This window comes from Anas acuta, chromosome 3 (assembly GCF_963932015.1).
Source record: "Anas acuta chromosome 3, bAnaAcu1.1, whole genome shotgun sequence".
Classification (NCBI taxonomy): domain Eukaryota; kingdom Metazoa; phylum Chordata; class Aves; order Anseriformes; family Anatidae; genus Anas; species Anas acuta.
The window spans coordinates 92,444,626-92,471,927 of record NC_088981.1 but is presented as its reverse complement, the minus strand read 5'-3'; the positions used below and the strand labels follow the sequence as shown (position 1 = coordinate 92,471,927).

The window sequence follows — 27,302 nt, the reverse complement described above, 5'->3', positions numbered from 1 at the left end:
GTGGATGACATTGGTGGTAGGTGGTGGTTGGACCAGATGATCTTGGAGGTTTCTTCCAACCTTAATGATTCTGTGATTCTATGAAAAGAGAAAGATCATTTTACCATCCCACCTTTCCCTAGGTGTCCATTACATACCTCTATTTCCCATCAGAGCACTGATCTAACCCATCTCTGGTCACCTTGCCTTTAATCCCATTTTTCTGTACATGATAATTTCTGATAAAGAAACTAAGTACTTCAAAACATCTTGTTTAACCTGCCAAGACTAAGCTGTGGTGCTACAAAAATATTTTTCAAATTGATTTGAAAAACTAACTGAACGACAAAGACAGATTTGTCTGCTTTTACTCATTTTTCATCATCATCTTATTTCTTTTCCCTCTTTTATCTCATTTCTACTTATATTTCACACATTTCTCATTCCTTCCTCAGGCTTCAGGGGATTCAAAGGCATTTAAAGAAAAATTTCTGTGCTTTAAGGGAAATCAGATTTCATTTCAGACTCTTTAACCATGTGTGAATGATACACCACAATGAAAATCTTTTTCTTTCATTAATTTAGCCAGTTTTGTTATGTCAGGTGCTACTTACTGCTATAGCAAGCACTAGAATTTAACATACTTTTTTGACAGCAGATAAGTGAAATGCTAGAAGCAGAGGCACATTGTGAGAAGTTAAAAGATGAGATCCCCATTGCCACCCTACACTGGAATGTGAGTTTCTCTCTGGAAGCTCATACCACAGCAGCAGGTAAGGCCAGTATCTCAGCTCTCCATCAGACATTAAACAGTAGTCTCCATGAGTGCAATACTATTACCATCCCAACGAAAAAGTATTAAAAATTATAAAGAAAGTATCAGCATTTAAAAAAAAAATGTGGTGGCAGTCCATTTGATCATGAACTGTGGTATACAAAGAAGAGCTGAATTTTCTAAATAACTATTACTTATCTATCTCTAAAGCTACGTATCTAGAGATTGTTTGCAGGAAATATTTCTGCAATGACTGTGGCTCTAGTTTACCAAAGTACACAAACACATGCTTAACTGGTCAGCTGAACTGCCAAGGGATTAATCTCACACGCTGCGGCTCAGTATGCGCTTCTCTGCTTTGAATCCAGTGCAACTACAGATGGACAGCAGAGGGCAGAAGGGTAAATATTTCTCAGCCATGTTGTTGTTTGTGGTTACTCAGCAAGTCCCTTAAAAGCAGAATTTAATTAAAAGAAGGACAGTAGGCTTCCATGCCATCCGCCCAACAACTGATGGTACCCCATAAAAGCATCATGCTGTTGATCTAGAAAAAACTCTTTTGAATATACTGCTATAGAGGAATAAAAGTCCGGTACTTTCCCAAGGACATTAGGTTGCAAGAGAATTGAAGATTAATTACAATGGGCAAGGAAAGAACTAAAGCAGGGAAAAAGTAAAAAGAGGCAAGAGGAAGAAAGAAAAAGGGGAAAAACAGAAAAGAAAAACAAAAAGGAAACGGGAGACAGAAAAGGAAGCAGGGGAGATAAAAAGAACATACATAAGATGGAAAAAAAATTAAAGAAAAGTGCAATCCATCCCCATGTCTGTAGTAGGGGTTCTGTCCACACACATATTAAGGTCGAGCTTTCCACAGTCTCTCCTAATTTCTGTGATCACCTTTAACCTTTCCACAGTCTCTCCTAACTTCTGTGACCATTTTTATCCTTCCCACATCTTGTTGAACCATAGTACAGTGACAGATAAAGCACGCTGACCTAAGGTGCTTAGGTTACCTACAGACAAGGTGGTCCGAGACACACAGAAGGGTCTCTTCTCTCTGCTAACCATGAAAAAAAAAAAGGTAATCTAGACAACTAGCTGAAATAAATCTAGTGAGATGCCTGAAACAGGTTAACCCTCCTTTACTTTTTTTTCCTCTGCAACAAGCTATCAGCAATCTGTGAGCATGTATGAGTTGCATGTATTTTGTATAAAATCCAAGGTAACAAAGCAGAAAACTATAACCTAAATTCAATGTAATGTATAGACCAGGAGAGCTCTAGTGACTGCCCAAAGTACGTTCATTTATGGTGCTGCTTTCCCTGCATTCCACCCATTATTGTGTATTTCCTAAATACGCCCTTGTGTCTTAAGAGAGAGCATCTGAAGGATTCATTTAATTTCCGTGCAAGTCATGGTCCTAGAAATAATGCTGTAAGAACAGAAAATTGACAACTGTATCATCAACTGCTTTCAGACTGAGAATTTCCCAAAGATAAAGCTGAGTTGCTACATAAATTCCCAGCTAATGGAAGAACCAGTGTCAAATTATCAATTTTTTTGTCAAAAAGTGCTAAGCCACTATCCATCATTTTGGCAGTTTAACATCTTTATCGGTGAGATGGACAGCAGGATTGAGTGCGCCCTCAGCAAGGTTGCCGATGACACCAAGCTGTGTGGTGTGGTCAACACGCTGGAGGGAAGGGATGCCATCCAGAAGGACCCGGACAGGCTGGAGAGGTGGGCCTGTGCAAACTTCACAAGGTTCAACAAGGCCAAGTGCAAGGTCCTGCATGTGGGCTGGGGCAATCCCAAGCACAAATACAGGCTGGGTGGAGAAAGGATTGAGAGCAGCCCTGAGGAGAAGGATTTGGGGGTCTTAGTTGATGAGAAGCTCGACATGAGCTGGCAATGTGAGCTTGCAGCCCAGGAAACCAACCATATTCTGGACTGCATCAAAAGAAGTGTGGCCTGCAGGGTGAGCGAGATGATTGTCTCCCTCTACTGGGCTCTTGTGAGACCCCACCTGGAGTCCTGTGTTCAGCTCTGAGGCCCCCAGAACAAGAAGGACATGGGATGTATTAGAATGAGTCCAGACGATAATTGAAGGGCTGGAGCACCTCTCATATGAGGACAGGCTGAGGGAGTTGGGGTTGTTCAGCCTGGAGAAGAGAAGGCTCCATGGAAACCTTTTAATGGCTTTCCAGTACCTAAAGAGGGCCTACAGGAAAGCTGGAGAATGACTCTTTGTCAGGGAGGGAAGTGATAGGAGAAGGAGTAATGGATTTAAATTTAAAAAGGGTAGATTTAGATTAGATATTACGAAATCATTTACTTTCAGGGTGGGTGGTGAGGCCCTGGCACAGGCTGCCCAGAGAAGCTGTGGGTGCCCCATCCCTGGAGGTGCTCAAGGCCAGGCTGGATGGGGCTTTGGGCAACCTGGTCCAGTGGGAGGTGTCCCTGCCCATGGCAGGGGGTGTGGAAATGGATCTTTAAAGTCCTTTCCAACCCAAACCAAACCATTCTGTGATTCTATGAAATTGTATTTGTGTAAGCTAACAATCCTTTACTTGAATTCTGAAGTGAGCAATCTGAGATGAATATCAAGGCCAGCAATACACACACACACATGCATATATTTACCTCTAAAATCACTCACACCAAGAACTATTTGAAGATGAAGGCCTAATGCCACTGACCTTGTCAACCAAGTCAAAAGGATTTAGCATGAACTCTTCACCTGATTGCCTTACAGGTTTAGAGTCTAAATCCTTTCTAAGCTATTCCCAAGAGGCAAAATGTATGTCAACGATGACTGTGCATGTTTTAAAATTGTTGAAAATAATGGTATGTATAAACATAATTTTCGGTACACTGCTCGTATGTTAAAACAGGCATTGTTTTAAACTGGTATTAAAGGATTGTTCTCCAAAAAAGCTTCCGATGGGGTTTTCCACATCCCACAGAAAATTAAACCTGCATCTTTAAAGGGTATCTTTAATAGAGAAAAAGATCAGTAGCCTCTACAAACACAGTCACAATTATCTTCAGTTATAAGGAGAAATGCATGGTGGTTAATTTGGAGAATGCATTTTGCTGCCAGACTAATGATAATCTTCCTCTGTTTTTTGTTTTGTTTTGTTTTTCTCTTTAAATCTAATTTGCCTGAAGTACTGTACAACAGATAAATTTCTTATGCTGTAAATCTGGAGTAAAATCCAGAGAACTCCCAGAAGGGGACAGAGCAGGTCGGCAGCCTCTTTGTCTCTTCTCATTAGCAAGCAGGCTTGAACAAGAGCATGGGACCACTTGGGTATCCCAGGACCAGGGCGAGGAGTTGCCTACATAGATGAAGTACTGGGAGCAGCTGTTTCTACACAGCACAATTCCTTTGGGTCTAGGAAACCCGTAAAGGAAAACCTATTGGTATGAGCAGTATTTAGTGCCATTCTGAGGCTCCAGACTCACCCTTCTCACAGAGAGGTTATGCAAAGCAGCTGCTCGGAGGCTGATGTCAGGAGCAATCCTGATGGCTCAGTCATGGCAGCAAGAACTGAAACTGCGCTTTGCAAGAGAAAGTTCTCTTTCTATTGCTAAGAAAAATGGGGAGCAACTCAATGTCTGGGCTTGGCTAGCCCACAGAGTCATGCCATTTCCAAGAGGTACCCTGATTTCAAATGTTTAAAAGATGCAAAATTAAAATTCTGCATCCTCTAAAGATTTAAGGAACCATAAAAGCTGATTTAAAACATCCCTGAAGAAATTCTGGTATGCTTCAGCATCCAATATTTATCAAGTAGCTATAAGCGCAGCCACAAGAAACAAAGAGATAATTAAGCGACCCCCTTAAAAAATGCATTTTTCTCTAACACAAGCAAATCTTTCGAACAGTGTCTGAACATTATACTCATTAATTAAATCTCAACTCTGACAGCTTGCAGATACGTTTTTATTTAATGGGACTTCTACGTGAATTCAACCTCTGAAAAGAAATCAAAGCCAGTTATGTTAAGTAATTGTACAATCTGTTTCTCCAGAGAAATGTCTGGGCTCGACAGTTGGCGCTGAAACAGCAGATTAAATTTAGAACTGAAGGACCATGCAGCAAAGGTGAACTTGCAGCCTTTAGTTCTGTGTTGACTAAAAGCTGTATGTGTTGTTAAACTGATGTGCTCTGTCCCTGAGATCAAGTTCACTACTTATTCGAAAGAAAAATGTTGAAAAGGGACTTTCATCCCTAGACGGTCTCTGTTTCTAATCCATGAGCAACACACTGATGTCACTGGCTGATCTAGACTTATCCTTCTCAAGGTCACTTCCCTCGCCTCAACACAGCACTTAAAAATTATTTTAACCTTTTTTTTTTTTTTTTTTTTTAATTTGCCTTAGCTGTGTTGCTACAGCCATGGCAGTCTAATGCTAGAAAAAAAAGCCAAGCATTGTAGAAAGAAATAGTGTCCCTTAAACTTTGTCCCATTTTAACTTCAAGTGCAAGTATTCAAACAGATCACCCAGGGTTATCAGACAGCAGTATTTCAACTCCCCCATGACTCCTCAAAGACAGAAACCTTGAGATTTACATCTTGCTAGTTTGACTTCCTTACTATATGCAATGCAACTGCATACCAAAATCAAACATTTAATAAAATGCATGATCACTGCTGCAATAATCAATCATCCAGACATCACAGAAATATCAACTGACCTTCATGAGATGTTGATTTATCCATTTTGTGAAGGTCTTCTTCTGTACTTTGTCCCGTTCATCTGGAGGTAAAAAGGAAAAAGAAAAGGGTTTTCAACAGCTCTAAAAATGATGCCGAAGATTTTTTTATAACAGCTTTAAAAAATAGCATTCTAATAAGGTTTAAAAAGAGAATAGCTTGTAAAAGCTCTGAAATATCTAATTAAAATAATAGCATACAAATGTTTTTGGCAGGACAGCGCAGAATGTTGTTGAGCAGAAGTTCCAAGTGAACACCTCCAGGGCTACAGCCCTGCTGTTGGAATAGGAGCACCACCAACAGAAATACAACTTCCTAAGAAAAGTTGACCATTCATAAAATGAACTAAAAAGATGAAAGCACGCTTTTAAGAGCTACAAATACCACTTCCAGCCTCTACAATCTGATAAATGATTACAGTATTTACCAATAGGAAATCCCTTACTGTATGAAAGCTGGCTTTCTGGTCACTGTGCTTTTTGACTGGAACATCACCTTTGTTCCAACATGCTTTATAGTCAGAGAAAGCACCTTGTTTCTTTTAAACCTCCACAATATAAACAGCGCTGAGGCCCAGCTACTGCCGACAGCTTGCTCCGTGGTGTGGCAGTTAACATCAGTGATTGCCCACAACATGCCAAGAAGAAGTAACAGGAGCAGTAGGGTAAGGAAGCATCCCACCACGGATGGGATGTATGCACACACACCATACACAGCCATGCTAAAGAGACAGTGATGCTCCCCCAGCCCAAAAGCGTGGTGTGGTCATTAGATGGTACAACTGCTACAGAGCCGTCCGGTCCCAGAGCTCCCCAGAGCAGGAGCTGCTGTGCATTGGGACCGGGACCATCTGTGCAAGCCTAAAATAGCCAGATCCCTTAAGACCCCCTACAACAAAACTGCAGCTGTTTCATTGACTTGGGCTATTTGTAGCGCGGCTGAGGAGGAGCAAGTAGCTCAGGTAGCCAAACAAGACCCTTTTGTCAGCTGCAGCCATCACTAGAAGACTGAATCACATCCTGGATTTTACATTAAAATATTGTTTTCGTATTGGTCAAAGGTCACAGAAGTAAAATAGACAGGTAAAAAATTATGGGAGGTGCACATCCATGGACATCCAAGTCACTGGTGTGGTATTGAAGCCTTTCCAAATGGCCTGCGATCACACACTGGGCCATGAAGAGCATTGCTTGCTGCTCCTCACACTCGTGAGGAAGGAGTTCTCAGGAACTAACTCAAAACCAAGGCAAGCAAAAGCCTGTGAAGCTTCCTACAAGCTTGTACACATCTTTCCATGTGAGATCCACTGATGATTTCTCGGCCTTTTTTTTTTTAATCCTTTTATAACACCTCTAATTCCTGCATTCACTGCGATGATGAGTCCTGCAGTTAGTCTGTGCAGTGTACTCATACATTTGGCTCTGTACAGAGCAGGAACTGTTCCCAAAACACCTTTTCCATACTGCTCCAAGATCTCCAAGTTTCTGGCATATTCTGTTTCCCTCTTCACAGCTCCACGCAGACCTATACCAGTCAATGACCCAAAAAGAGAATTAGGAGACCACCTAAGAGCAAAACACACAGTGTGTGAGGAAAAAATCAGACAGAGTAAAAAACCTTTTTGCTATGTAGACATTTTCCTATAGCCTTCATCCAGGAAGGCAGTATTTCCAACACCAGTAATTTCTCCCAGTAAGGTAGAAGCCCTGGCTTGGCAGATGTAGAGAGCGGAAAAACAGAGAAATGAAAGATACAGAACTAATTTCCCTTAGAGCTGTGCCATTACGGGTAGCTGTTGTAAAAGCAACCCAACTTTTCTGAACTGCAGGTACCGGCCCACAAGCATACAATGTGCCTGTTTTCCTAAGGTAACCTTCAGCTGGTTTTGACTAACCACCACAAACGTTTACAGCTGGGAAAATGTTACTGGGACAACAGGAAAAAAAAATAATCCCCCAAATTCCCTTCCATGTATCTTGTTAGAACATGTAGTGACTATTAATTTCAACCCTACCTTCAATTAAAATGCCAATAGAAGTAAAAAATGATGCTTGCTCCCCATATTCCTTTTATATATGAATATCAATTACCCTTTTCTACGCTTGTAGAGAAATTGTATAGCTATGGCATATACAAATGTGTAACAAGGAAGAAAACTGCCGCCTGTAATGCCGAAAAAAACACCAGAATAAAAAACACTTGTGGTTTTTAATCAAAAAACAAACAGACAAGAAAATGCCAGTTAGGATGAAGGTGCAGTGCGACAGTATTTCATGCGCTCAACCTCCAGGTAGAGCACAGTGAAGCCAAGTGAAGGAACCAGCAGACAGGCAGCTTACAGCCACAGCAAGGCACAGCTAAGAAGCAAAAGCCATTCAAAGCCTCTGGTGAGAAGTTTTCCCCACGGAGAGCCCTGCTAGCTAGCAGACGTAGCTCTGATGCCCTCCCACTGCAAAGCAAACCTGCTGCCGTGCCACTGACCCATGCAGCACATGAGCTCCACCAGCTTTGCGCTCCAGTCCTTTTCATCTTTAGTGAACGGTCGCATTCTTCCCTTCAAAACCTCACAGTTCCCTTCCAGGGAAAAGCAAGCCGAGCCCAGGGCTTCTCCTAGCTGTCAGAAAGTAGGAACTCCCCTTTAAAAAAAAAAAAAAAACACGAGCAAACAGCCCATCGGCTGCTACAGCACGGAAAAACGGCGAACCCTCTGGAGTTAACTCGCTATAGGCATTAAATGAAGCATGTATGCTTGTTTGTTCTGAACTTTGGGTGCAGTAAGGCACATTTGAGTACAAACATTGAGCTTTTCGAACCAGGAAGTCTGTTTTGCCTCTGTCAACAGCGAGTGGCAAGGCCAGCACGTCATCGCAAAATGCGCGGCGGCGGTGCCGCCCCAGCCGAGGCAGGGTACAGGTGAGGCGGCTGGAGAAAGACAGCACATCTTGATCATCTGATCCATAGATCATAATACAAAGCCCTCAGTGGTTAAGTAACCAACTGGAGCTTCTCTGCTTTACCTGTTATTGCAGACATGTATCAGACATACGAATTAAGTCTCCTATATTTTATATACCTCTGAAACTATCCCAACAAAACATCCACGGTCTTAGTAGGCTGGCACCTACTTTACGGATCTATACCACAGCGCAGGTCCAGGTTTGCACTTCTGTGGGTAAAAAGCAGTTGTCAGAACTAAGGCATCTCATTGCGTGTTCCCAGCCAACGCCCTTGGATATAACCCTTGGATATGACGACGCCCTTGGCTTAACCCTTAGGTAGCTCTGTGTGAAGCCAGGAGCCGACGATCCTCACCGTCCCCTCCAACTCAGGATACGCTATGCCTGTGATCGATCCAGATGACAAATTCAGGGGCCAGATCCTTCTGACACTGATGCCCCCTTCACAAATCCTCCTTGCCTGCATGGACTGCTGCACCTGCGCATTACAGCAGCTTCTCAGGACAGTTTTCCTGCTGCAATTACGCCAAAGTCAACACCTGACGTTGACCACCCTTGCGATGCCTTCCTGGAGAGCAGCAGCCAAGCATTCCTCTGTGCCGAAATGCAACCCAAAACCATCTTTACCTCTCTAAATCCCCAGTTTTCTAGATGTGCTGCAAATTTCTGTACTTCTTTCCTCTTTCCAATGGTGACAATATCAAAGTTGGGAGTTTCTCCACCACTGACAGACTTGAAAAACATTATCTCCTTTGCTTAGGCAGCTTTTTTGCATTGATAAGTTAAGTTTGCTTCTCTGCTGACATTTTGTTTGCCTACATGAATGGCCAGATATGCAACAGGTTTGTCTACATTTATCCAGGTATTTACAAAAGCCCTGTCATGAGTTATTTCTTACTTATATATTAACACACTCATTTTTTTGCACAAATTGCTTCTATTTGTAGGACTTACTTACATTAAAACTCAAAAAAACCTGTGTTGAAAGAACATTGAACATTACACTGAGGTTGAAAAATGAAGTACTCAAAAGTAGAGCGAAAACTGGAATTAAAACTGGCTGTGAAACCTTAATAAAACCCTCTTGGGAATATGCACTATAACATTTAATTTTCACTTACTTTTCACTAGACTACTGTCTAGTACATAGAAGGGATGCTATTCATTTAAAGAGCGGTTATTCAATAATGTATTTCATGTCACTGTTGCATACAGAGCACCAAACCTTTTCACTTTTCACTCTTCAAGCTGGGAAGACAAAATTCACTTTGTTATAGGCTTTCTTCTGGTATTCCTAAGTATACTGATTGAATACATAGTACGGAATAATTTCTTGTCCAAAATTTCTAGGAAAGAAGATATTATTCCCATTTTGTAGAGAAAAGAAAATTAAGAGATATAAAAAGCTGAGTACTGAGACACTAAATATATGATTTTTCAGAGATGTCTGTTCAGAGGTTAGTTCTCCTCAAGTTCTGTTGCTCAGCACGTCCACAAGCTAGACCCTGCTATCTCAAATATTGCACTCAGAGCATAATTAATGAATCACCTCTTGAGAAAACATCTGCTTTATGATACTCCCCCAGGATTACAGAGCTACAGAAGACACAAATCCAGCTCTCCAGGCAGTGCTGAAATGCTGTACCTAGGAGGCCTTCTTCTCTGCTCCTGCAAACTCCGTGTTACCTTCTCACATGCCTCCCAACGCCTGTACCAATCAGCCATGCTCCCTCAGGAATTAAGAGCCAGAGGGCACCCAACAAACCTACCAGAGTCTGGAGCAGTCGCCAGAAGGTAAAAGTCTCAATTCAAGCATGTCGAGCTAGGATAGTTAGAAACAAAGGATTTTTTACAGGGAAGTGCTGAATAACCTTACGAACATGCAATCTACCAGCTTTCATATCATTCGTGGCTATTCTTAATTATAGCAGGTTTTTAAAGCACACACATCATCTGTAGGCTGTGTGTATCGACTTGGACTATCTGAAATAGTAATTCTGCAGAACCAGCCCCTGTTAGAAAACCCGGGATTATCTTTGATCCTGTACAGTATCCTGAACTAGATAAATTTAGGAATTAATGAATTAGAGCTACAATATATAATACAGTAAAGTGTATGACTACGTACCTAATGCTATGAATTGTGTTATTGCATGAAATTTTCATCAAGACATGCAGCATATAAAATCCTACCATACTTTGACAATGATTTCCAATGATTAAAATATATAACCCTTCTGCTATAAAAAATACCAGGACTGAATTAGCATTCACGTCTTGAATAGCTAACAAACTGGCAGCTATGGTGAAGTCTTGCTAAATTGCTAACAAGTTTCTGAAGCAGTATTAGGGGTCTCGTACGGGGATCTGTGCATATCCAGCCTGAGACCAGAAGCACTGAGTGTGGAGGTGTCACAGTTTCAGGGCCTATTGTAATGGGGGCAACATCTACTTATAGGGAAAGGACTACTGGAAATCAGGGAACTCCCACATTATTTTGAACAGTTTTTGTCTTTGAAAAAACAGTCCTCTGCAAAATACTTAACAATTTAGTCACTCAGAACTGGAGCGGTAATAAAAATTCAGTGTTTGTCCTGACAGAGTAGCTCCTCACCTAAAGGATCCCCAAGAAGTTCTTGGTATTTACCCAGGATTTGGGGAGGGGGTAGATATGACAGTTTGCTCAGAGTAATCAGCTCAGTTGGCGACCCAGCCTTCTGTGAGTTGTTTGCTTCCTTCGCAAAGTTTATTTCACTTCACATAGTGTTTCAATTTCTATATTTCAAAAGGACTACTTCATGAATTTTAATACAGAACGGTGCTGTTCTTAAATCAGCTCATCCTGAAGTGCAGGAGATGTTTGTCAAGCCTTAGAAGTAACATTTCATATTTAATCACCTTTATAATTTTTTCTTTTTTAACAGCTCCCCGTTGGGTGTATAAAATCAGCACTTACAACACTCCTTGTTTACGTCTCTGTTGGTGTTCCCGTAGCAGGACAGCTTGGGGAGCAGCACTGGCTGTTTGCAGGAGTTTGCCTTGGCGACAGCATCACGTTACTGCTTTTTTTAGAAAGACTGAATGGAGGCCTTGTCAGCCAAATACAAAATACGAGGATAAATGCAGACGGACTGGTAAGGTACAGAGTTTAGATACTACAGAGGAAGCCAGAGCGTAAGGGCATGGAGCAAGGGAGAGACATGGTCCACATGTGAGAACAAGAAATTTAAAAAACTGCATTTCATGAGTCAAGGCAATGAAACTTGGATAGGAGAGTTCAAGACAGACCTAAGGATGGGGTTTCACTCTGTTGGAAGAAAAGTCAAAACAAATCAAGCGGCTGTAGGTCAGAGAAAGATTCTTACACAAAGGACATATCCTACAATTTAAGAAATACAAGCAGAACTGAATCTGCTAGACATTCATAAGGCACAAACTGCAGAAATGCATAGCCTTCTTGAGATTCTATTCTTAAAAATGATGAAAATCTACAACCCTCTTTTAAAGGCTCATTTCATTCAGGCAACGCAACTTCATTTCTCTCTCCCACTTACTGCTCGCTGCCATCACTTCCTCCTCCGTGACAAGTTTACATTCCAACTCACCGGGCTCGCAGATGCGAAGTTTCAGCTACTGAAGTGTCCCACACATGCACAAAGGTGCTTGAATAGTGCTGCCATTGCTTATAAACAAATGAAACTTTACAGAGGGAAGGACAAGGCACAAGGTGCTTCTGTCTCACTGTGTTACTCCCAGATGGCTAAAATCTGGAACCGACGCAATGGCACACAGAAAGTGAAGTTATGCAAAAAAATACCTATCAAATATCAAATATTTATCTTTAAACCCTAAGAGAAAAGCCTGCGTTATGTGCTGCTGTTTCCATTGCTGTTCTTCTCTAGCAGCCCCAAGCCACCTGAGGAAGGGAAAGAAACCACTGGCTCTTTCTCCTCCTTCTCCAAAGCATCCACTGCCAGCTGCTGCCAGCGAATGGCGCAGGAGGATGAAATCTTGGGCTGCCCCAGTGGGACTCACCATCAACTGCTCCCCACACAGAGAGATGCACTTGGCAATTGTCATCATCTGACCTGGGGGGTTTTGTGTGTTTTTTCCCCCTCCAGAAAATGTCTCCCACTCAGCTACCACCCACTCTGACAAGGTGTGCACCCATGCAGCAGGATTCTTGCAAAAGTGGCTTCTCCTCTGCACCTTCCTGTCAGGCGAGGCAGTAACGAGGCTCGATTTGTATGCCACGTCAGATCATCCATGCACGTAGTTATGGAAGTGATTCCAATTAACTTCTATCCTGAGGTTTGCATTGTTAATTTAAGTAGCAATAAAATACGAACCTCAACTTAGATCTTATCCTAAAGCTTCTGGTTGCTCCGATTACTGTGTTAAGAATTTATGCATCTCTCCACTTCAGTTTCTTCTCCTTGGAAAATCAATCAATGTTCTTACACCATAAGGGCAAAGGTCACATATATAAATTGATCTGATTACAAGGATGGATCAGGATAAAAGTTTTGCCTGATTATTCTAAAACCTGATGCTCTACTTCACTCTCCACTTCTACTAAACTGCACGGTCACTGCACTCAGGAGCTGAAGATGAGCTAGGAATTGTGTGTTGTTCCTGGAGTTACAGCCAAACAAAACCAAACCCTGACCTCACTGAAGCTAACAGTTAACCTTTCCTGAAATAAAAGCCCCCGTTGACTTCTACGTGATTAGTGTTCAGCCTTCACAACATAAAAGCAATTGATGTTTAGGATCTATGACATATTCTTCAAAATGAATATTTTTGTTCCTCTACCTTTCAAGAAAAACCATTATTTCAAATTAAATTTGTCAAATCATTTTTCTGGATATGCATTTAGGTATAAAAATGCACATGCTCTCTGAAAAGATGTTCTTTATGAAAAAATGAGGCATGTAATTTGCAGGCAGAAAGTGAACTCAATTTGCTGACAGACATAAATGCACCAAAGCCCGGGAAGTGCTCAAATACTATAAAAGTTGCAAGAAAAACCATACGAGAAAGCCTGAAGACTGAAAATAAACTGGAGAGCTTCAGTATTTGATTTTGCATTACACTCAGTCGTCCCTTAAGAGGGATTCCCAATGAAGTTATGTTGATTGCAACAGCTGCAAATAGCATCCAAAGATACCAGCCTTTCATCTGCGCTCTGCTTAATGCATGTTTGCTCACTGAACTCCAGTGACCCACTTCAGCAGCTTCCCAGCCTTACAAGTGAAGCAATGAAACGTTAATACAGATTAATTGCTGGAGAGAAGACTAACACGCATAGTACAGAAGTTAAAATGTTGGGGTTTGGAACAACGATACCAGTCCTTGGAACTCTGCAATTCCTCGTAACTCAATACCAGTACAAAGTGCTTTATTAGTATGTCTGTTTATTAAAACTGACAGAACAGACCACAAAGTTGGAAATTAGTACCTTGGATATAGCAATAAATATAATATAATATATATATATACCATATATAGCAAGTATATAGCAATATACTGCCAATGAAATTAAAGGACTTGTAAAAAATGAAATAAAAAAGTCTTTAGTCACATGTAAGCTGTTGTAATTTGCTTTGTCATCGGCTCTTGTGTGGGCTCTGAAAGATGCAGCTCTCTGTCTGGGAGGTAGGTTGCTCCCCTGCTATAAAATGAAATTTAACACTTGGACATTTACATCCCCACGGCCATCTGTTAATGATTAGATGGGCTTATCAGGACAAAACAACAAAACCGTAACTCCAGTTGCACCTTCCCCTCCAGCTGTACACACACGGGCTGTTCAGGTATTGTTTCTCCCACAAAAGACCCAATTCCATATGCAAACAAATAAGCATGGTCTGCCTGAATCCAGGCAAGACAAAGCTCCAGCACAGCTCCACGAAAGGAAGCAGGGCTGGAAGGGAGCCTGGGGAGCCCAGGCTGCTCAGGGCACACCTGCCTCCCGGCCACGTGTTGAAAACACTTGGGGCACCCTTAAATGGGCTACTTTGGGTAACCTCAGGCAAATGGCAATGCCTGGGAGCACCACTGCCCACCCTGGGCCAAGGACACATTTGCCAGCTCAGGAAGATGTGCTTTGCTGTGGCTCAACTCTTACCAGCCTCCAAACTCCCAAATGCATTAGATCGTGCACAACAGCACGCATTTCGACATGTTTGACTGTGCCATCAACATTCATAATCCAGATTGATAGAGATTAAGAAACAGATTTGCTGAAACAGAAAGGCATAAGGCATAAAATATAATATTCTTCTCTGTTATCATTACAGTGCGATAGAAACAAACTAAGACTTTTGGATGATTTTGGAGGGCTGAGTTTAATCCTCCTTGCAGATGGAGGAGCAATAGTCAAACTCCCACTGACTTGGCAGAGCTATCTGTGACCATCTCGACAAGCAAAATAAAAACCGCATGCAGACAAAAACGCACACACAAAATTCTTGAAACGATGGCTCATCATTTGGGCTTGTGATATCCTGTAATGCACAGTACCCCAACCCTACAAATTCAGGAGAATGTGAAATCACAACAGACCACATATGAACGCTTCGTGTCCTGAAAATATTCAAAAATTTGTTAATTGCACACCCATCTGGCTCAAAAAGAAACTGCACTCACAAAAATCTCAAATGAACCTGTTTTCTGCCACTGCTTCCCATTTATCCTTGAAGCAGAACAAAGAATTCACCTGGTCTGCTCCTGATCCATGCGGGGATAACTGAATGAGTAAAGCTGTGCGGGTGTGCCTGGGTTCACCATCCTACATGGAAAATGCTACGTTGAACCTTAACGAGTGGAATGCAAACTGCTTCTGATATGAACTACAGGTATGTAAATTAAGAATAATCACACCTGCATGGAAGAAATACTGTCCTTTGAGTGTGTGCAGGCATCAAAGTGAAGAGGAACCCCAAGGAATCACTCGGCAATTTTATAGTAGTAAGTAGCTAACTTGGGTCTCATCATTGACACCTGAAATAAACTTAAAAAAATGTTATTCTGGTGTCTTCTAATCCCAGCAATGCCTGGTATAAAGGGGTCAGAAACACAAACAAAATCCAGGTCCCAGCACCTGAAAGTTTACAGCTTAAGTATAGAGCAAAAAATCAGCAATGGGTATGAACAGCCCACAGAAGAAATACAAGAAAGCAATGAAATAACAGCAGTAGCTTGTAAGCCTGGTCCATTCAAGGGGGGAAAAAAGCCAATAAAGCACACTGCTTTCTTACTCAGTAGCTAATTTGGTTCTTACTGTTCTCCTTTGTCTGCAATCCCCATGCACTCCTACTTACATTATATAAATTCTCATCCAACTACACACCACACACTCTGTCAAGCCTTGCGTCAGCAATGAATTCAGAATATCTTCCTCTACCGTTCCAAGTAGTGTTCCTCTTAGTCAATTTCCAGCTTAAAAACCAGAAAACATGTGGAGGAGAAAACTAAACTAGCAGTTGACCCACATAACCAAAGTCCTCTTGAAACTTAAACGTTAGTGTATTTACCCATTGCAAACACTTGCTTTGCGCAGCCCTCTCCCCCAAGCCCTGTAGTGAGACAGATGCTGAATTTTAGTTCAAAGAGCACAGCAAAGCAGAACTCTGTGGATGGCAGTGAGCATCGCTGAAAAACTGACAAAAATACCACTTTCAGATTTGCTTCAGTTTTCAGTATTACTTAATTCCTGGCTTTTATAGGAAAAAACACCCATGTCAAAATGCCACATCCAGCTGTCAGGACACACACAAGCTGTGCACAGCCCAAAGAGCATCTAAGCAGATGTCACGCTGCCCTGAGAGGTGTATCATAGCACTTCTGGGCTTCTGGCTCTATCACTTTTTTACATCACCACCTCAACAAGAATTTAAATTCATTTAAAAGAGGAATGTTTTATGTATTTATTTTAGTGAGATATCAGGAAGCGTTGATACAAATTAAAATCTGTTTTCTAGGTTGCCAGTTTATGTTTTAAAATGCCAAACTGAGTTTTAACTGAAATCCAATATTGGAAAGCTCTGAGGACTGCCCATTTCACTGATGATAATAAGTAGCATTGCACTAAGAAAATCGCTACCACCTTCCTCAGCCCTCCACAAGCCAGTGGAGATGTGCACCAACTCTGGTTTGCCTTTCACTCCAGCGCACATCACGTCCTGCTCTGCTCACTGTGCTCTCCCTTGGAGAAAGAAACAGAGGAAAACTGTCCAAAATATCCACAGAAAGGTCCCGAGAGAAGACATTTATGGAGGGAGAAGAGCAGTGTTTGCATGTGACACAACAGAGCCCGTAAGCATCACGGTTTGCATTTCCTCGGGACAAGCTAAGGCCACGAAACTGACTGCAGTGTACAACACACAAGCAGAGTATGATTGTCACACACAACAATACACATAAAAAGGAGATTAATTCTGTCTGCACACAGCATCAAGATAACCAGAACAAGAATCAGATTCGCCTGACACTAAAAAAAACAATCTCATCTGCTGATGTTTACAGCACAGACATCTACCACGCTGCCCCTGCCTTCACCAGCACACTCACCCCTTGTTCTCCCTCTGCTCTCCCGAACAATAACAGATTCTGCTCCACAACAAAGAAACATAAAAAGAAATACTTGGATGCTTTCTGTGGCACAGGAAGGCGAAGGACACGGGCACTCTGAAACTCCTATCAGCCTCCTATTCCAGCCAATTTCAGCTGAAGACTTGGCTTGAAAGACACATTTATTTATTATTATAAATATGCCTACGAGGATCTGGAAATTTCCTTGGCCATTTTTCTTGACTGCTACGCAAAACCAAAATAAACTCTGAGTTGAAGCAGTTCAACTGTATTTGGTATTTCACCAGGAGTACCTATACTCTTAATCCACTTCACAGAGACTTACTAGCAAAGCCATTTTTACAATAAGAACACATCTCTGCCTTTAATGTTCACAAAGAGATATGAAAGCTTTGCATGAGGTTTTGTACAAGCACAAAACTGCTCGTCTTTAAGAAACACACACTCTACCTGTGCTAATAAAAGAAGTAAACCACATAACTTCTTTAAGTGGCTATGCTGGCGCTGTGATATGTTAAATTTAAGAGCTGTGATCTCATGATGCAGAGGAAGGCATAACAGTGCTAATTTAATCACGTTTAAAATTATCCCAAAATAATTGTCACACTTTCTGAAAGTGAATTTCCACACCTAAACAATCAATTAAAGTGGCATATTTTCTTCCACAATCTGTTTCCTTCCCATACCCCCAGCTGCACGTATAAAGCAAATACAGCACCATTTGAATCATCCACGATAATGATACAAAAATGATTTATCAGGTCCTGCAGTAGTCCTAAAAAGCTTATTGAACAGGGGGGCAGAGGTGACTGGGGGTGATGTGGGTAAGGGCAGAAATGCCTCCTCCTGTCTGATCCCAATGCACAACCAGATCCAGCCTATATGGGATTTTACTTTGTGGTGTGGGTAACCAGGTAGGACTGGAGGATCTGGGGCTCTGTTCTCCTGATCCCCTGCAGTTTGGGACCACTAAACCCACCCCAGCACATGTCCTCTACCCTTCCTCATGGGTCCGTGGCCCTCCAATGGCTTCATATGCACAGCAGCTCTGTGCTGTCAAGTACATGAGAGAAGGGGCACCTTGGAAGGAGATTTTAAGGTCACTTCTGGGAAGGCATTGCCATGTACAATGAGCAGCTGAAAAACAGGCAAAGGCAGTTTAGAAAATGGCACTGATAAAAGAAAAAAAAAAAAAAAAAACAAGGTTTAAGGAATGAAAACTGATAGGGCGGAGAAGGCTGTGTGTGGTAGTGAAGACAAAGACAACAGGCTTGTACATATTACAGCTGGGTGAGGAGGATTGCAGTACAGCAACACAGAAAGATGATCATTTTAGTGAAAACACATGTTGAAATGATAGGTTAAGCGTGGCATCTGGAACAGCAGAAGGATGTATCCTACAGCAGTCAGTGCAATACTCAGACCTCTGAGACCTCTGGAGGACAGCTTACGCTGTAGGGACAGGGGGAAAAAAAAAAAAAAAAAAACGTTTTTCAAAGAAAGAAAAAACAGGGGAGGAAAAGGAGTGCAGTCAATTGCTTGAAAGTAGTCATGGAGGTCAAACAAGGTGAGGAAAGATTTAAAAAAGGAAAGTGGATACAAAGCCAAAACATTCCCTGGCATTAAACAAAACAGTCACACATACAGTCACTGCTGAATGCTGGATTTTCTGCAGGTGTTATTTAAATATAATATTGAGAAGTTTTAATTTTTTTAAACAAAAAAGCTAATGAGTAGGAGCACGCTGTGCAGTTGTTCTGATTTTCTTCCATTTAAAGATGGAACGATTGCCACCTTCACGTGTTATAGTCACACCAGGCACATAAGCAGAGAGCTGAAGCCTGGCATGTTCCAGTTGCAGCCGAAAGGTTTGTAATGACAAAGTTTTGCTTCACTAAAGCTCTTGGAATTGAATGATTTCTACTGCCAGTAAGGCAGCCAAAGCTGCCTGTCCCAAGAACAAGCAATCCAAGGATTACAGAGCACAGCTGGGTGCTGGTGAATGTGAGAGGTGTCACCACCACCGACGCTTCTGTCCTGGCACTCTGCAACTTCACTCCAGGAAAAACTCTGGATCAGTAATACCATTCACTTCTAACCCTGGTGTAAGGCACGGACAGCCCAGTACTATCAAAATTAAAAAAAAAAAAAAAGGAAAAAGGAAAAGAGGGGGAAAGATGTAATGACTGTTAGCAGAGGCTGATAATCTGTAAGTCATTTCAAATGTTATTTTACCTGCATGAATTTTGTAATGCCTATATCCAATAGTTACCTCAGATTTAATGCAAATTAATTAACAATGGTTTACCTTAAGGCAGTGTATTTATTCCTGAAATACATGCTGACACTTAACAAACAAAACTGTCAGAGCACCCCCACCATAGCCAGCTACCACAGAACTCTGGTGTATCAGCGCTCTGGAGGTGTGAAGCCAGCACCTACACCTCCTCTGCCTGTGCTGCATTTTACTAGGCCTGTTGACATCGTTCTCAGAAATACCTCCCTTCAGCTATTTTATTTACTTTTTATTTACTTTTTTTTTTTTCCAGCATTTTGCAACTTTGAGCTGCACCACGAACAGGAGCATTTTCACACGTCCAGAAATAAAGCCAGTGGCATCTCCCAGCAACCGTGCAAAAATGTCACCTCTGTTACAAAGTTTGTTGGGGAAAAAAAAATAAAACAGCACATGTAGAAATCTTAGCCCACCTGTTAGCAACAACACTCAGCTTGACTACTGGGAGGTCACAATTTTCTTCTTTCTTTAAGTAAACATTACAAAGCAAGGAGGAAGTTGTCAAAATGGTAGTCATATTGCTGATGCAACTGATGAAGAAACATGGGGAGCTTGGGAACCTGAGGCAACCTACTTAACAGAAGAACTATCAGTAAAAAAGGAGACATAAAACACATTTTAAAATAATGGTATTATATGAATAATAACTGCAGGGCTCTCCTGGTTTTCTGAAAGATTCAGAGTTTCAACCAAAGAGCAGAAATGAAAAAGTATTAGCAAAAGGTGCAACTGTATACTTGAGATATCCTTTTACACATGGCCGTGATCTTCCTGCCAGCTTAGTCCGCGTCCTCATATGTGACCATGCAAGCCTGCAAAAACGAAGTGCCAGGCTGACATTTTGCACTTTGAAATTTAATAAGGGAATTCTGGATCTCATTGGAGGTACTGTACCTTACAGCAATAAATGAATACATCTAAAATCATCTTCAAAGTTATATTAGTTTAATATTATACTAATATTAAATTAATTATATTATTATATTAAAATTATCCTCACCTCCAGTAGGCAAAGAAAAATAAAATAATTTAAAAAAATAAAACAAATACAAAAGCCATGATTTTCCCCTCCTAAGACTATTCCTTAACACCTCTGCTAAAATTTTCCATTGTAAAAATGGAAGCAATAGGACCACGATTCATCTCGCTTACCCGTAGATATCTACAGTGTGGCTGTGTCCAACCGAGCAACTCACAATTAGATTTCTTTATAAGCAATGGAGGAAAAAGGAGCCTTTTCAGGACCTTCTCCCCACTATGTGTACAGATACTGCATTTTTCAGCTGTGAAGAAGCTTCAGTTATCTGAAATGCTTGTGCACATAGGCTGGGCATCCATTAACCCAGAGCTGGAAGGAGCTTCCAGCATCCTTCCAATCTGGAGACCTGAAAGCGCATAAAAGGTCTGTCAATCTTGTCATACCTTTTTTCTGACAGATTCTGTTACAAATATCACTGATACACCACCTAACACAAGCTTGCTTCCCAAAAAGCACTGTACAAAAACAAAACAAAACTAGCACACTTGTGTAGTTCCTCTTTTATGGAGGTGACTGCATTCATTTATGAGCCCCACCTCTATTGCTCTGAAATAATTAAGCCTTTTGAGCCTTTCATCCCCAGAGGCTTCAAAGGATTTCTGTAGCCCATTTTCCAGCTACAGTCTTATTCCCATGTTTTAAAAGCCATCCTCTATATTCTCAACTCAGCAGAACATAAATTATTCACCAAAACCTTGACGGCCGATTTCTGCTCTCATAGAGCTAAAAATGCACATACGCTGACTTCAGCGGTAGCTGAAGATTTTCTTTACCCCCCAATTCCAATTTCTGTTATATTTATCTCATGGGAGGAGGACGGAACAAACAAGAGGGGAGAGCACTGACAATTAGCATTTTCTCCTGGAGCTCTGAAATATATGAAGCTGTACTTGAAGCTCACAGATAAAAATAACCTTGCAGGTAGAGAAAAATGGTGAAAAACTTGACTAAAACTGAAGTATTTCAGGAAATGCTAAGTATTGGCAAGAATACGAGATGAGAAGAAAGGCTGACTGGTAACTTGGTAACAAAAATCACCAGAAAATTAGTCACTATGACGATGCGATTTCCTATATGCCTGTCTCTCTCTCCATCTTTAAATATTGGTAATCAATAGGACGTTTGTGCTGTAAGGGAACATGAAATCCAACCTCAAGAAGCCCACGTCCTCCGAGCCGGGGCGAGCCAGCGCCGCAGACAGGGTGACAGCAGCAGGGCCGGCCGGACTGACGGACGTGCCACCTGTCTGCTGCAGATGGAGGGATTGATTACTGCCCCTGGGGCTGCCAGGCCAAAACTTGCATCTCCGTCCAAGTTCGGATATATTTTTAGTCTTTGCAAATATTACTGAACTATATATGGATTTTGTTCTGATAGCTTTCATAATAACACTTTATTATATGCCATGTAGCCTACAGAGAGGCTTGAAATCCTAAAAACTGGGATTTTACACTGACTAAAAAGCATCAGCATGTGTCATGGGCCTGGGCAGAATTACCACTATGGGGGCACAGGGCAGCTGTTGGGCCGTGACCTGAAGAGCTGGCGTACCTGGGCACATGAACCCAGGCAGGTCAGTAGCTCACAGACCGAATGACGACCACGAAGCAGGGAAGTTGTGGGAGCTCAGTATTTTGGGTGCTGGCCGAGGTTGTATGGCTGAACCGATTGAGTGAAAGCAGAGGACAGAAACGAACAAGGGGCTCCCAGAAGAAGGAGCTAAGAACCTATCACAAGAAACAGTAAGAAACTGAACCAAATATCCACCAACAGCACACATTCACCTTTTCATTTCAGCTGTTGTCTGCACTGTTATTCCAACACCTAGGAAGGAAATTTGGTCCTACAACAGCAGGATGGAAAAGCCACCCACAGGGCCAGGTCCATCCCCGAAATGAAGCACGAACTTCTGTGACAGTGAAGAGCAAGAGGCCTGGGTTGAGTTAGGCCTGCTTTAGCTCCCTTCATTATTTCCTCACAGTACTGAGGGACAAATCAAAGTCTTGTCCGGCACATGGAACACCACAGCCCCATGGTCTGATGGGCTAAAATGTCTGTTTTGCAGCTTGCAGACATGGCCAGGGACAACCCAGCCGCAGGGGGTGAAGGAGTAAGGGAGGTCGGGTGGTGGCACCCAGCCACACGTCCACCACCAAGTTCCATGCTCCCCAGCTGAGCTGTCACGTTGCCCAAACCACCTCACGAAACACGAGCTCCAGTATCACCTAAGGGAAGGCCTGCTAAAAGGAGGAATTATTTTTTTTTTAATAAACCAAAGCCCCAAAGCTTGGCTTGTAAGCCTCAAATAGTTACAGTCTGAGATAAAAGGATCAAATGAATTACTGCCTGAAATGACTGTAACGAAATAAGATACAGTCTGCCCAGTCACAAGACGCTGACAAGCTGTGAACTACTCAATTTTACAGTATTGCAGAAGCAGTGAGACTACAACTTTGGGGGAGCATGAAAGAACAAATTTATTTTCAGCTGAGTGGGATTTTGTTAACAACTGACTTGTCTAACAAATCAGATTTGGCCTGCACTCACTGCAGTAAATTCACCCTCATAAAATCCATGTTCTTTCTTGCAAGGTAAAAGCTATACTAAAAGCGATAGCCCTGATTCAGTGATCTGCTAGGAAATCAGCAAGATGTTCTGCTAATGAAAACTAAGACAGTATCAATGAACCTCAACTTTGACAAAGACACTCCATCAGCCACACACAGACATGATCCAGCAAAGCCCAAACACACAGATCTGCAACTGGCCTGGTGCCAGAGTGTATTTCTTCCACCTAGATTACCACAAGCAATATCAATTTCTATGAGCCTCATGGAGAAATACTAGATCTTCAGTTCCACGGACCATAAACCTTGTAAAACAAGGAGTAATTGGGGTAAGAGCTGCAGCAGTGGTCCATGGCTGACAAGTCGGTGAGCAGGACAAGATTTTTCAAGCAAAAGTCTAGGGCACTTGCGCTAGAAGAGATTTTTGAAACTCTACACTTTATGACTAGAGAAGTACAGACTTCTGGATGTTAACAACTGACAGGGAAAGAATAAAACTGAACAAAAGGCAGGCCTGGCACTGTTACTCTGCAGAGGCCGATGTTTTATAGACTAATGGCTTAGTGAGGTGCTTATACCATCACAAAAATACGGTATTTATTAACATAAGAAGTTTAAAGGCGGGATCAGAGCCCAGTCTCCCAGGTGTATCAGCAGTTCAGTCTGCCCAGTGAACATCCAGGGCAAGTCAGTAGGACACTGGCTGTGTTTAAAAGCAGGATTTTGTCAAGATGCAAAGATATTTTTTTTCGTTTATTCTCACAGCCCATAGCAGGGATGCACAGACACCGTAGGTGTGATGGATTCTGTCTCCCCAAATCCCACCCAGAACAGCTGCACAAAGCCAACTGACTACTAAAGGGCAAGAATGTCACCCGACATCAGCAGCTCCGATTACAACACGATAACAGTGATTGTTAAAATTTTCAATTTTAAGCAGCTTGCTGGGTTATACATGTAGATATACCACCTAGATTTCCAGGCTGATGGTAAATAAAAAAAAAAAAAAAACACTTAACTGTAGGAAATAATAATAACAACTTTAAAAAAATAAGAATGTAGGAGAAGAATACATTCACATTTGCAATGTTAAAAATAACACAGCTGAGTCATGGTTACCAACAGCAAACAGGAGCTCATGCCCCGTTGTTCTGTACAAGGTGGCTAGTTCACACATCGTTCAGCAGGAAAAAAAATAAGAGTATACAAACACACCCACACTCAAAATATAAATAAAACCAAATCTGAAATTTAAATCAGAAATAAAGTGACAATACATGAAAACCAGTAGCATCCCCATTGGTCCTTAGCTGTAAATATTTAGGAAACTACCAGTACAACCATACTGGCTTGTGGCCACATGAAATGTGTTATGGTATTTTGTGAACACGCTGCAAAACATCTAACTTGCATTGAAAACAGCTAAATAAACAGGTAGTTAAAACAAAGTATTTTTATATGAAAGGGAACAATAACAGACACCAAAACTATTCACACAGTTCCCTGCAATGTGTCCTCCATTCACACCTGTGTTATGAGGGCTTGGCTGCATCTGTCCTGTTAGCTCACTGCAGCCTGTGCTTACGCTACAGCACGAGCAGTGTTTCACTCTTCTGTCTTCCCATAACCAAGCGGGGAGAGGGAAAGTTAAGAGAAAGACGGGAAGGGGATAATCATGTATTGGACTGTATTTGTTTGTTCGTTTATACAGTGATAGTCACTGTTCTCTGTTGTGCTATGTGCTGCATAAACACAGTGACAGACAGCTATTGCAAATGTGCAGAGGGAGGGTGTTGTCATTTTTGTGTTGTTGTTGTTTTGGTTTGGTTTTGTTTGTTTGTTTGTTTTCCTTTAGGCAATCCTTCCAAACAAATTGTTTTAAACCAAAGCCCCCATAAAAGAAATATTAGAGGAAGCAAATGATCTTCCACCTCCACTTGTACATCTCCTTGTACGACCCAATCCATCAGCAATGAACATCAAAAGCAAAGCAAGGTGAAGTAACACAACGTCTCCACAAGAGCAGATCATAGAATGTGCTAAGTTGGAAGGGACCAACAAGGATCATCAAGTCCAACTCCTGGCTCCACATAGGAACACCCAAATCTCAGACCATATGTCTGAGAGTGTTGTCCAAGTGCCTCTTGAACTCCGGCAGGCTCGGTGCTGTGCCCACTGCCCTGGGGAGCCTGTCCCAGTGCCCAACCACCCTCTGGGTGCAGACCCTTTCCCTAACCCCCAGCCTGACCCTCCCCTGTCCCAGCTCCATGCCGTTCCCTCGGGTCCTGTCACTGTCCCCAGAGAGCAGAGCTCAGTGCCTGCCCCTCCGCTCCCCTCCTGAGGGAGCTGCAGGCCGCCATGAGGCCTCCCCTCAGCCTGCTCTGCTCAGGGCTGAACAAACAGAGAGACCTCTACTTCTACTCATACGTCTTCCCCTCTAGACCCTTCACCATCTTCACAGCCCTCCTTTGGATATTCTCTAATAGTTTTATGTCCTTCTTATAAGAAGGTAGTGTCCAAAACTGAACACAGTGCTTGAGGTGAGAGCCATGCCAGCGCATGCCAACAGAGTGGGACAATGGCTTCCTTTAACTAGCTAACAATGCTGTGCTTGATGCATAGATATAAATAAATATGTACATACTTTTACACACACAAAAGCACACGCACTTGTAAGTATGGTACAATTATAATCCCACATTTTTATGCAATGGCATCACATAAGATAAATGTAAATTCAGAATGAAACAGCTAAAGCCATACGCCATTAAAAAAAAAAAAAATCAAAAAGAACCTTTCTCTCCAACATTTATTTTAGCATAGGATTTTATAATTATAGTAACAATAGTGCAAGGCCCATCAACAGGAAAAAAAATGACTTAGAGAAGAACTGAGACAGAAAGCGGTGGGTCAGCCATACACATACACACCCTCATTCAGAAGGCACCTACAGTATCCATGCTGCACAAGAGTCACCTAAAAATTCCTCTGAACTAACTCTTAAGTCTGATGTCCATACTACTGGGAGCTTTGCTGTAACTTTTTAACAGGTGAAATTTAAGAAATGCTATGCTTCTTTTTTTTTAATGATATGCCTAATTCTCACAGCTACAAAATAGGGAGCACAGGTTCCTGAAGTAGTCAATAAACAAAACAAATTTATATGTATACATCTATATATTTAACCAAATCTCACCTAAACTGATGAATACCATCACCTTACATTACTCCAGTTGAAAGTGAACTAGATTGCAATGGATGAAGATCAACAGAAATACAAACATTCTTCTGGAAGCAGCCCCTCCACCCAAGGAATCCTGGAGCTGCACGTATAGATAAATCCTTTAAATCCTGCAGTTAAATTTTAAAGGCTGCTATTAACACCTAGTTAGTCTGTTTAAAGGCTTACTTATGTACTATTTTGGCCAGACCTAACTGTAAAAATCTTATCTTGGATTTGCAACTTCAATATTACCATTTCCCGTTCCAACTCAGAGTGCTCAATTTTGTAATAATATAGTCTTTTAGCACAGCCTTTTAAAAAATTAAATAAATTTAAAAAGAGAAAAAAAGCTCTTTACAGACTGGGTTCTGTCTTTCCTACCACTCGTTTTATTAACCCAAATAATGAGAATAAGAAGACCCTTATCTTCTATACAGAAGAGCCACTAAAGGAGGATGACACACTCTGTCTGCAGTTTCTGTGTATTTTTGGACAGAAAACTCATGTACAGACCAAGTATTCTTAGATTCGAGCTTTCAGTGTGTTCTCCAAAACCCTTTCTTCACCTGCTACTCTTCTAATTCCTCTTCTGCAACTGTCTAGCCCTGGCTCCCCTTCCTTTCCCCTGCCACACCCCATCTCCTCCTCCTAAAATCCTATTCTTTGTCTCCTGTTCTCCTCCACCCCACTGGCTATTTCCCATTTTAGGTTTTTGCCAGTCAACATCCATTCCTTCGTTTTGTTTCCATCCTGTCCATACACTCTCAATTTTGTCTTCCTCTCATTACTACATTAATCTCTCCATCCACTGCTCTGCTCAGCCTTCGTCCCTTTTCCTCTGTGTTGCAGGGAAGTCAGCAGAAGGAACTGATCCACAAGAGGCAACCTTGTTAGTGTAATGCAATCGAGCAGCATCTAAGCATCATGGCTCCACCTATAAAATAAATCTAACTGCATCTTCCAAGGGGGGGTGTGAGAATAGTCTCGCTCTGTCAAAGCCAACAGAGAAGCTCTCAGTGATAGACATCTAAGCTACTGATTTTAGTTCACTGTAACTGAACATTATCTGGCTGTTCATTACATGCTGTTATTAAAAATGACAGCAGCAGTGTTTGTTACTAGCAAAGAAGATGAACTGTTTACATTT

At 41.8% G+C, this 27,302-nt stretch overlaps 1 protein-coding gene across 32 annotated transcripts in view; it reads right to left on the bottom strand.

Moving 5' to 3' along the window:
• DST (dystonin) overlaps positions 1–27,302 on the bottom strand; it is a 296,897-nt gene that overhangs the window by 200,276 nt on the left and 69,319 nt on the right. For all 32 annotated transcript variants that reach the window (XM_068678323.1, XM_068678322.1, XM_068678298.1 and 29 more), the window contains one exon: positions 5,460–5,521. In XM_068678323.1, coding sequence (XP_068534424.1) covers positions 5,460–5,521 — 62 coding nt within the window. The remainder of the gene's footprint in view (positions 1–5,459; positions 5,522–27,302) is intronic.